This window comes from Apteryx rowi, unplaced genomic scaffold (genome assembly GCF_003343035.1).
Source record: "Apteryx rowi isolate R43461 unplaced genomic scaffold, aptRow1 scaffold_8, whole genome shotgun sequence".
Lineage (NCBI taxonomy): Eukaryota > Metazoa > Chordata > Aves > Apterygiformes > Apterygidae > Apteryx > Apteryx rowi.
This window is the reverse complement of record NW_020451093.1, coordinates 7,766,320-7,778,129: the sequence shown is the minus strand read 5'-3', so window position 1 is coordinate 7,778,129 and position 11,810 is coordinate 7,766,320. Positions and strand designations below refer to the sequence as shown.

The 11,810-nt window shown below is 57.3% G+C and overlaps 1 protein-coding gene across 1 annotated transcript in view; it reads left to right on the top strand.

Moving 5' to 3' along the window:
• The first annotated feature begins 11,307 nt into the window (after positions 1 to 11,307).
• Positions 11,308 to 11,810, top strand: part of RND3 (Rho family GTPase 3) — a 14,762-nt gene continuing 14,259 nt past the window's right edge. Inside the window, exons 1-2 of the mRNA XM_026089013.1 lie at positions 11,308 to 11,585; positions 11,668 to 11,755. Of these exons, the coding sequence (XP_025944798.1) occupies positions 11,436 to 11,585; positions 11,668 to 11,755 (238 nt within the window). The 5' untranslated portion in view covers positions 11,308 to 11,435. The remainder of the gene's footprint in view (positions 11,586 to 11,667; positions 11,756 to 11,810) is intronic.

Here is an 11,810-nt window from a genome sequence, read left to right as displayed (position 1 = left end):
GTCAGCAAGCCTGGAAACCCAGCGCTGCCAGAGACACGGCTATCATCGCTCTGCTGCTGCTGCACCGCTGCAGAGAGCGCAGCGATCCCACGGCAAGCCCTTCCCAGGGGAGCAGCAAACGGAGCTGCACCTTCCTGCGGCTTGGACGAGGCTCCAAGCATCCGCACGTCTCCGAAACACAACCCAGTGCCCGAGGGTCCACGTGTCTCCAAAACACAACCCAACACCTGAGTGTCTGCGTGTCTCCGAAACACAGTTCAACGCCCCGAGTGTTTGTGCATCTCCAAAACACAGTTCAACGCCCCAAATGTCCACGCGTCTCTGAAACACAACCCAACGCCCAAGTGTCCTGCAGAAGCGCAGCCCACACCAGGGGCACAGCAGTGGTGGGGATGAAGACTCCTTAGGGAGGCAACTGGGACAGGTTCACCGGGCAGCGGGGACCCGCGCGATCCCAGCGACTGCGTATTGCCAACCCGGGCGGATCTGCTCCATGTGGCACAAGCAATACCACTAGACTCGGGAAAAATTTGTAGAGGTGAAGAGCATTTTTCAGATTTTTTTGTGCGTTCATCATTAATAGAAGGCTTTCCTGGCAAAAGGAGGCTTCATGTGCAGATTTTGCACTTCCCCGGCGGGAGATGGACTCCGATCAGTGCTACCAGGCAGCGCTGGAGCAGCTGCTTGCTTGCAAGCTATAATGTGTCCCTGCATGCCGAGAGTGTTTATAAAAACTGTCCGTCCCTCTTCGACAGCCCTTGAATGCTGTTCGTCCGGCTCCGACACAGCGAACAAGCATGCATTTAGCTTTAAACATGACTAACCTCATTGCCTCCCGTGGGAATACGCACGGGTTTAAAGTTAAGTGCTTGCTTAAGGCCCGCTGGAGCGTTTGAAGCACGTTGCCCGGCGGTGCTGCTCCCGCCGCGCGGCGAGAGGAAAGCCGCGACCCGGCCCCCGCGCCCGCTCCTGCAGCCCCGGGGCTTCCGGCTGCTGAACGGCTCCCGGCTCCGCTTTGCACTTCCCGGGCGTGCGGGAGCGCGCGGAGGCTGCTCCGAGCCACGCGGGCCACAGCACCAGCCTGGAATCCAACCCTGACGTTGTCCCTACCGCATTTAATTAACGAACCCTGCCTTAAATCGAGGATTATCACTATTCCTTGGAGTCCACGGTAAAGCTGACGCGGTGGCACCGACCGCCTGCGGGATTTGGCAGGGGATGCAGGATGAGCCGTAGGCTGCAAAGGACGGGAATGGCGGAGAATTAATAAATTTTCTTTCTCTTGTTATTGCACCGAAGAACCCGGAGCAGACCATTCGAACATATGTTTGTCTCACATTTAGCTGTAGCTTTGCAGCCAAAATGGTCTTTAGGTCAAAGACCAGCGACAAACTCGCAAAAGCTGATCTATCGACCGTGGAAAAATGCTGTTTGTATTCTTCCAATTCTGGGCGATATTTCCTCTGAGAGGAACGAACGTAGCAAATAAAGAAGCCAAGGTATTTTCCACACCACCAAACTGCGTTAGTCAGAACGAAGCGGATGCTGCCCGGCCCGTCGGACACTGGCTGGGGCGGTCGCCGTCGCGCCGGAGGGGGGTTTGCATGCCGGCCTCGCGATGCAACTTCATCTATCCTATTTGAGCCGTTATTTCAAGGATTTCCACGCCGGACTGCAATATTTTCCTTGGTTTATTCTGCTTATAAAAGAGGCACTGGGGTTAGTAACATTCATACCTCTTTCCTCTGCACCCTGCGCAAACGCTGATGATTGAATTAACCCACGTTTTGTCTCTTCAAAGGCACCAGAGGCCTCCGGAGCGGCAATAGCTGTGTCGCCACATGTGGAATATATTTAGTAAAATAAGTTATTTGGGGCCTCGCTGTGTCCGTGTGGTTTCTTCATGCTATTTCGGTTGTGTACGGCGCAAAAGAACGGCGATGTTTGTCTAACCAGGGAGCACGAAGGTTATCGCTTCTGCTGGGCTTCTGTTTTTTAAATATAATACTACCGTCCCTGCGTTGCTTTTGGAGGAGTTGCGAAATCTGGCCCAGAGCCCGAGGATCCCTGCTCCGTGCTAACGGCCCGTTCCGAGAAAAAGCGAGTTTCCAGAAAAACTCTGGGAAAGGTTCACGCCGAGCGTGGGGGGACGACGCGACCCGCCGCCCCCGAGGGACGCAGCGGCAGGGGCTTCCGCACACCGCGAGCGCGGGGACCAGCCCGGTCTGTGCAAAAGGTCCCCCGCGTGGTCGCTGCCGAGGAGGACGTGTGCGCGCTTAACTCGACGCGTGCTGAATCCTCTAGCCGCCACCCGAGAACCTAAAACGCAGCAGGTCCGCGGGTGGCGGGGATGGGGATGGATTTTGCAGGCGCGTGAGCACCGTGTCGCCTCCGAGCGTCCCCGGAGCTCTACGGCCGAGGCGGAAACGCTTCGCCCCCACGGCGGCGTTCGCCCTCGTGCTCCCGCCCCGAGGCTGGGGGCGACGCGGTGGCTCTTGGGTGACGCCGGGGACCTCCACTCGTTTTTGCGTGGCCCCCTTCGCCTTGCTCCTCCGCCGTGCATCGATGCGATAAAGGGGAAAGGCGGCCGGAGGAGGAACCGGAGGTGCAAAGCGCCGGGAAGCTGGGGCAGGAGAAGGGCACGGGGATGCCGCGGGTGTCCTACGGTTATGCTCCAGGGGTTCCCCTTTGGGGCAGGAATTGAACAGCTCCATAAAACCCTAACTCCATAACTTCAGCGGCGGTGCTGACCTCTGCGCAGGTGCAGCTGGGGGGAGGCGAGTCCCGTCTTTCACGTCTCCCTGCGGCATCACGTTTGGAGCGGCTCTGCACGTGCACGTGAACAGCTGGGATGCTCTTTGAGTTTGACCCGCTTTAAAGCATCCTAGCAAAGTTGGCGTGCGCTGGGACGACTCACCGCCTCGCTGTGTTACCTGCCCTGGTATCAGGCGGCGGTAGTCAGAAGGACAAGCGTCCATCCCTGGTGAAAACAGGGTGTCCTTGTCTTTCGCCAGATGAAACGCCTTGTGTGTTGTGTCTACAGAAACGAAGAGGTATTTAACATAACAATGTGGTTATTAGCTTTAGTGGCAGGAAGAGAAAATTTGGAGATGGGGATTAAAGCACCGCTCGGGCAAAGCGTCCCTGGGGAAGGATGCTTGTGGCCGCCAAGGAGCCCCATTAGGTCTCCTGCAGTCCCCAGGCTCTCCGGGCAGGCGTCCAGCGCCGGATTAGGATTAGCGCGCCTGACCCAGCAGCGCTGCAGAGCCTACATGAGTATCGCACTGATTTTCAGTGGATTATTGTTGTTTTCCCTCCTTCAATTAACACAGAAAACTCGAGAGAAGAGACCATGCCTATTTTCCAAGCAAAGAAACAGCTATTTGGTAAAGAGTTTGCTCCATAAACAGGGATGTAAGATTTTACTGGAAAGTTCATAACCGCAGGCCTAAATACGCTCCTTTTTGTAAAAGCCGGGGACGGAGCAATATTCCTACGCAGAAAGCCTTGGCGAGGCAAGGGTGAACCCGGACAGTAAGCTTAGGATTTTGGGGATGAGTAAGGAAGCCGGAGCCATCGTTTGTGGGTTTGATAGAGGGAGGTTTTCCGGCGCATTCAGACTTTCTGCAAGTCAGCGCTGTCGTTACTTCTTGCCCGTCAAGGGCCGAAGTACGGCTCTGCGTTGGCAGGGCACCGATGTCTTAAATTAAATACAGCAAGTCCCGCATCGTTAGCCCACCGGTGCTCATTAAATCAGTGTTGCAAATGAAAACCACAGCGGTCTCCTTGTCAAAGCTCAGCTTCAGGAGGGGAAATAGTAAATAACGCCTGCTTGGGAAGATGCTCGCTCTTCCGAACAAGCAAAACCGCCTCTTACCCCTCCTGCATCTTGGCTGTGCTCAGGTTCTGATCAAAACGCCAGCTATGGCCCTCCCTGGGTTTTTGGGGTGGATGGCCCCCAGCGGATGCCCTTCACCCGTTTTGTCCTTTAAGTAGCACTTCTGGAAGGAGAAGACTTTGGTTCCCCTTGCCTAATGCCAACGTCATGTGTCTAGCTCAAAACAAAATCGCACGGGTGCTACCTGGATCGCTGCCGGTCTCGTTATCGCTCTTGTTTGCTAAAGGGTGACTCAGTGGGAAAGCCGACAGCCTGCCCGCAGCTGGAGCTTGCTGATGTCACCGCTCGTGTCACCACCGGGCAGCCGGACGCGGGGAGGGGGATTCCCGGCAGGAAGCAGGAGGGCAGGAAGCGGGGTGAGACGCGGCTCCCACCGGCAGCTCCCGGCCGCGGTCCCGCGCCGGGATACCCCCTCCGTAGCGCTGACGGCGGCGCGCTGGCGCTGGCCAGCTGCGTGTCCGCCCGGCTCTCGCGTCGCCCCAGCTGTCCAGCAAATGGTGAGGACAGCCACGAAGAGACCGATGGACTTAGACTGGAAAAAATCATTTTGAATTAGGCTGCTTTCCAAGCAATGGGCTGGCGGCAATTCCCAGCTGTGGCTTTGCGGATGTCCCTCGTGCCGCATGGTGGTGTCTCCCCAAGCTTCGCCCACCAGAGGACCAGGTCTTCGTGCAGGTCTCGGCGAACAAGGGAGGTTCACGCAGAGGTTTTGGTTACTCAACACCAAGGGGCTTCTTCATCGGGGGTTGATGCAAAGTCACTGAAAAACGCTGGCACGCTGGGGAATAACCTAGCGTGGTCTTTCGGCAGGCTGAGCACACCCGGGGTCTCTTCCCGCCCGAGCGGCACCTCTCACCTCGCACCCCGCCGCGTCCCCGCATCAACGTCCCCAGCAAATCCTCCATCTAGGAAACGGGGAGCTCGCCCGGCTCGGTTCACCGCGGCTTTACGATCGCCGCGGACGTGAACGGTCTTGCCCGGTTCAGCCGCAAGCTCTAGGCGTGGTTAGATCCGCGCGGGCGAAGCGAAGCGGTGCCGACGTATCCGCCGCAATCCCCTTCTTCTCGCCGGCGCCGGCGGGGCGGTCTCTGCCGCCCGGCGCGTTAGCTCAGCCCTACGTGGGTACAAACCCTGCCCTTCCCAAGCTGCTGCCCTTTCTTTTCCAGCCAGCCCAACGCGCGCCCGGGTCTCCTGGAGCGCCGACGGTTCGCGCGGCTCTAACCTGCACGGCGAACCTCTGGCTGGGTTCTGGCTCTTCGGGTGATCTCTGCTGCCCAGCTCTCCCCCCACCTCCCGATCCCTGGGATTAGCCCGCTCGTGCTGTGTTTAAGGGTAAAAAGCCTTCTGCTTCCACTCGTTTGCCTCCAGCTTGTCAGGGCCTCCCGGGCTGAAGATGTTCTTTGAGCATCGCCTTTAAAGCTTTTGGCGCTGAAGTAGCGCGCTTTGAGGCTTCAGCCGCACGGCAGCGGCACCAACTTGCCGTATAACTCGCCACCGCCAGCAAAGCCCGTGAAAGCCGGCCGGGCTGCGGAGGGAGCATCCGCAGCATTATTCGGGGGCTCCGCAGCACGAAAGAGGGGACGAAACCCATGCTGAAAAAGCAGCACGTCGCGGAAAAATGAGGCCTGGCTATAGCTGCAAAAACCCACCTAACACACCTAATCCATAACCTGCTCCCCACCGTAGACAGCGTTATCACGGCAGCCATGGGCCGGCGTCTACGACCTGTACGTAAACGATCAAGGCGGTGAGGAGCGTGCAGCGGGATGGTGGCGAGGAGCTCGGCGTGCGGCTCCTGGGCTAGGTTTGGCTCCGGCCACGCGGCCGAGGCGCTCGCAAGCGCGATCCGAGGCTGGAGGGAGACCAGGGCGATGCCTTCACCCCGCTGTGCCCCAGCGCGACGGGGCTTGCTGTGCGCCTCAGGCAGGGCAGGAGGCACGGGGACGTGACCCGACTTGCTGCAGGTCCCGCTGGCAAACTGGCAGGAGAGCCAGGAATCGAGCTCTGCTTTGACCGGAAGGTTCCAGAAACCTTGCAATACCTATTTTAACCTCAAAAACTAGTTTTTAGTTATTGTTAGTGCATTGCTCTTTCTTTCCTGCCTATTCTGGCAGGAGAACACAAGAACGTCCTTCTCAGTCCCCATTCAGCATATCTGCAAAGCTAGGTTCCCAAGTCAAATCCCTTTTTTGGGAGGATTTCCCTTCTGCGCCCTGACGATGGCTCAAACAGCAAAGTGACGTCCTGGGACGTGGTTCCCGAGCACCCTCGTGGCAACCCGGACCCGGCACGGCCGTCACACGCAGCGCGGAAGAGCTCACCCAAACCTTGCGCCTTGCCGTGGACAAGCTGGGACACTCAAATCACCACTTCCCTCCCTCCCTCCCTCCCTCCCGTGTTATTCAAGAGGCGGGAGGTCAGAAGAGGTGGAGGGGATGTTCAGAAACCAAAGGTCAGGATGGAGAAGAGACGGAGAAGGACGAGAGGCTGGTGCAACTCCAGCTATGCCATCGCGGCCCCGAGGAGTTATTCAGGAGAAGGCGCTACGTTTTCCTCGGAGGCCAGCGAAAACCACGGGTCGCACGGTTCATTTGGTAAAGATAGCGGGAGAAAAACTCTGCCAGCACCGAGGGAGCCGGGCCCCGCTTCTGCGCGCACCTTCCCTTACGCGAGGCTAAGGTGTACCTGCAATTAAGCGTTGGCTCACGGCAGCGAACGCTCAGCGTGCACGGACAAGCCTAAGGGAGGGAGAGGGAGCTGGGGCGGGAAGCAGATACGTAGGAGGAAGCGGCATTCTTTTCCCACGTCGACGAGCGGCAAGACATGTAAATTCAGCGCTGGAATTCGGGCTCTAACCTTTTATGGCTAAAAAAAACGAGGCTCTGCTTCGACTTTGCAAATACGTGTTCCAGCTCCGGCCCGGTCTGGGCATCAGCGTAGAGCCCAGCACGCACGCCCGCTCGCCGGGCGTCTTAGCCGAGCGGGAAGCGCCGCGCCAGGCTCCTGAGAGCTTCGGGCAGCTCCGCTCCGACCGGCGGCACCGTTTTCTTTGGCGGTAGGACCTGGCGCAGTCTTGCCCTGTGCCGCCGCCTCTGCTGCACCGCATCAAACCCTGGAGATTGTAAATAAATTTGCATTTGCGGCAGGAGGACCTGGCCGGTGCTCCGATAGGTCTGTCCTGATCCCGCAGCTCCTAAAAAAACACCCCCGCGCCTGCAAAAACAGGCTTGGGGCTCCTCGAGCTCGCTTTCCCGGTCCCGGCATGGGAAACACGGACGCGGGGCAGCCCAGTTCCCGCGGGCCCGGCAGCCGGCGGCTTCCCCCTGCGGAAACACCGAGCTATCCAACCAAACGGCAAATACGAGGCCGGTTCAGAGAGGGGGCTGGGAAACGGCAGCGCCGCTGCCTCAAAGCACGGGAAGGGGTGGAAGCAAACGCCGCGTTCCCTCTTGCCGGCTGCGCATCCTTCCCTGCCTGCGCGCGAAAATCGAGGCCGCCTCGGCGCTGACCTAGAAACTTCCCGCTCGACCCAGGGCTTATTTTAAAACCTCCTTTTTTGGGTCACGGCTCCAATCCGCGGCCTCGTTTGAACACCCGTGGAGAAACGCGGCCGGCAGAGCTTCAAACGCGTCGGTTTTTCGGCGGCGATTTAACGCTGCCCCCCCTTCGGGGAAGCCCTGGGAAGGTGGGTGAGGACACGCGGTATCGACCTCATCCGCTCCCTTTGGGAAGCTCTTCCCGGCTCACGCTCACCCGTCTGACCTCCAGCACCGGCTGCAGCGGTCGAGGGATGGGTGAGAGCTGGGTATTGCACCATTTCACCTGCTTTCTCCACCCCAAAGTGTAACTAAAAGCAAGGATTTCGGAATTCCCTGTGAAATGAAATCCGTCCTTCGAATAAAGTCAGAATGTGCAAAATTATTAAAAAAAAAAAAAACTCGGAATTGAGTTTCTCGTGTTAGGAGAGGTTAAAGCAGACCGACGCACCCTTATCCGAGAGCTGCAGGTCGGGACCCTTCCGATGCAAAACCTCGCCGAAACCGAAGCGGTTCTGCGCAACGCTTTGCTGTCGGCGAGTCAGTACTTCCGACAGAGAGGTGTTCTGTCAGAAAATGTCTATTCGGCTCCAGGCTAGAATTTCACACAAACAGGGTTTTGCCGTCTCCCCAGCAACTGGGGCTGCCGATCCACTCGGACGTATTCCCATAATTAACCTCCAGCAGCTGAAAATGGAAGCTTTCTGTCTGCAGGGTATTCTCAAACGCCGGCCAGAAAGCATCGCGCTCGGCGCCAAAGCACAGCAAATGCAGCAGGATTTTCTCCATGCTTTTCCCTGGGTTTCCAGGTCAGGCCGATCCAGATCAGAGTGCGGATTCAGATCAACTTAACACAACTTCGGATTTTTCTTTTTTTGATTTTGAAGGATATTTGGGGAAAAAAACCTCAAAGCAATTATTCCTCTCTGTTCAAATTGAACCCAGAATAACTACTCAAACTCTTGGAGGTCTGTGGATGGAAAATCCTTGGTAAGAGGTAGGTGGTGATTTCATGTGAGTGAGGACTGCATGGCAGTGCTGGGAATTTAATTTAAAAAAAATGATCCAAACCTGTGGTTTTTGAATCCCGGTTTTTGGCTTCAGCAGCAGGTTTGCGTGAGCTAATTTGACTATTTTCACGCAGGCTTCGAGACGACTTCCCGCGTGGCCGTGAGCCACAGCGCCCGCGCATCTGACCCGACCCTTTCCTTCTGCCCTGGCAGCGCTTGTCTTGGTCCTGGAGAGAAGTTGTCCTGGTCTCCAGAGAAGGTTTTCTGGATGCAGAACTAAAACACGTATGTGAATAATCCCCATCATTTTTGGTGCTGTCAGCACTGCCCGCGCCGCCCTGCGCTCGTCCGGCTTGACCCGCCCTTTCACCGCCGTCCTTTGACTCAACACGAAACCTCTTTATCTGAAATTCCCTTGTCTTGATGCCCGCCTTTGTCTTATTAAGGGGTTTTAGATCATTTTAGGGTGCTTTTAGCTGTGTCGAAGCGTTTCCCGCAGCTCCCGAGACCTGGGACGGCTGAGCTGCGTTTCCCAAGCACCCGCAAGCGAGGGACGGCTAGTTCTGGATATCCTGGGTTAATTTTATGAATTACCTCTTACATGTGGTGTTTTTTATCAGTAGCCTAGTTATGGCAGGATTTCTAGATGTCCCAGCCCGGCTGCAGGAGCATCCGAGCTGCCTTCGCTCTGGGTCCCCGGCTAGCCGGCGTTTATTCCCACGGCAGCCGCCGTTCCCGCGCGGCGCTCGCTCCTGCGGCCCTCGGGGCTCCCCCTGTGCCCAAGGGCCCGCTCGTACCCAGCAGTCGCAGGCGGCGCTGCCGAAAAATAATTTCCTGTAACCTGCTAAGAACTCAAATGCGAAGGGTTTGAGCACCACAGAAGAGAGAGAGAATAAATTGCGGTGTGCTCGGAAGACGGTTTTGAGCAGCACCCCTAAAAGAGGCACGGATCGCGCGTTGAGCTGAGAGACGTAAAGGCATTCCTGCACAGCTGCTCAGCAAGGTAACGATATCCCTGCGCGGCTGGAATAAATCCTCTGGAAAAATAACACGAGGCGGCGCAATTAATGCCTCTCGCTGCAGCCTGGCAATGGAGCCCGCGTTCCCGACCGCGCGGGAAGGTCGCGGTGCCTGGCGCCCGCGCGTTTCGCCTTACGCCTTCGTAACCTTCCCTTGACGCGGGTCGCAGGTGCTTGCACAGGCGCACGCACGCGGAGCGAGGGGGGCGGATGGGCCCATCGGGTTCGCCTTGCACGTGCGCTTTTCAGTGCTTCCCCCGCAGACGCCCGGGCGGTTGCCCTTGCACCGATAGCTGCTCCGGCGGCAGTTTTAGACTCAAATCATCAGGCAACCGTTCGGATGCTAAAAGCACTGCTCTCGGCTTTTTTATTACAGTCATAGAAAGTGCTCAGGCAGATTACTTTCAAGGGGAAAAAAGGGTATTTTGATATTGCCATAAAATCTTATACGAGATCAGTAGTCATTGCCACAGATAATACTAGGTTATATGTGCTATTAATATGCGTGTGATACTCTCTTGGATGGGAAGTGGAGACAATGTGAAAGTCTAGAGAGGAATGAGGACCGGAGAAAAGTGGTGAATTTGAACGGAGCACAGCGAGAAACCCGGACACATAAACCAAAACCCGGGCTGCATGTGGAAAATACCAGTGGGAACATTACCCGCTCCGGGTTATCCCCCTAGGTATCAAGGTATGCGAAAAGGCATTGCGCTTAATAGCAGGACGTGAATAAGAGTTTTGCAGGGATTAACGCTGCTGGAGCGGTTTGGCCCGGGAACGACAGCAGAAAAGCTGTTTGGGCGCACGCAGGCCTGGCTTGCGGCTGGGCGGCCACTGACCTTCCTGTAGCAGAAATCCGGAGCCCTGATGTGCTATTTGAGCGCAGGCGCTGTCCCTTTTACCCCTTTTCCCCGTGGAAACATGAAGGGTGACCTCTTTAATGTCAGTCCGGTCCGTCGGTTTGGGGTTCAAGTGAGCGTTTTGGGTGCGTTAAGGCATGCACATTCCCAGCGGAGCTGGGCGTTTTCTCCCCTTGCATTCATTGCACCCCCCTCAGCTGGTAGATTTGACTCCCGAGGGATTTGGAACCACGCCAGTGGCACTGGACCTCTGGAGACGAGCTTTTCATTTAAAAAAAGAGATGGAATGCGGTTCAGTATAAAGCGCACACTGCAGATTTTAGCATTTCCCACACGATCACCAAGCAGAAATCAAGGGCTTAAAATTCTTGTAGAATTTATCAGAGATGAGTAATTGGACCAGCTGAAGGTGTGACACACAGGAACGAAACGCAGAACATTCGCGCAGAACTGCAGAGTACGCTGTGATTTATTTGTTATCCGAGCCAAAGAGAAGAGCTCGAGCAGCCCAGCCGTTATAACTAGGCCTGCGGCGAAAGTCACCCGCAGCCAAGGTTTCCTCCCGGAGTACTGGAATTTAGCTGGTATGAAATTAAAAAGAAAAAAAAAAGAAAAAAGGTTTGGGTTTTTTTTTAATTTTAAAAAAGAAAAAAACCCTTTTTTCAGCGCTTTGCTCCGCAGCCGGCCCCGGAGGCCCTGGCCGCTGCCGGGCGGCGGCGGTAGGACCCGGGGGGGCCCGCGGCGGCGGCGGCGGCGGCGGAGGGACCCGGGGCGGCCCCGGAGCGCTCCCCCCCCGGGGGGCTGCAGCGCCCCGCGGCGCCAATAGGGGGCGCGCCGCGCCGGCCGGGCGCTCAGGGGGCGGGGCCTCGGCGGGCGGCGCGCAGCGATTGGCGGGCGGGCGGCTATAAAAGCGGGCGGGCGGCGGGGGGACAAAGCAGTGTGCGCGGGACAGGCGCGGTGAGTGGAGCGGCGGCGCCGGTGTGTCCCGCGGTCCGGCCACTTCCACCTCCGCCGGCAACTCCTTATTTATTTATTTTTTTGGGGTCAAACGTTTTATTTTATTTTATTTTTCCTTCTCCCTTCCTGCCCGCGGGACTAAGGCGACCTCAATGAAGGAAAGAAGAGCGAGCCAGAAATTATCCAGCAAGGCGGTCATGGATCCTAACCAGAACGTGAAGTGCAAGATCGTGGTGGTGGGGGACAGCCAGTGCGGGAAGACGGCGCTGCTCCACGTCTTCGCCAAGGACTGCTTCCCGGAGGTGCGTGGGGCCGGGCGGGGTCGGGGTGTGTCCGCGCGCGCTCCCCCAGCCCGCCGTAACGCTGTGTGTCCCCTCCCCGCAGAGCTACGTCCCCACCGTGTTTGAGAACTACACGGCCAGCTTCGAGATCGACGCGCAGCGCATCGAGCTCAGCCTCTGGGACACCTCGGGTGAGCTCCTCTCCTTTCCTTTCCCACGGCCAGCTTCGAGATCGACGCGCAGCGC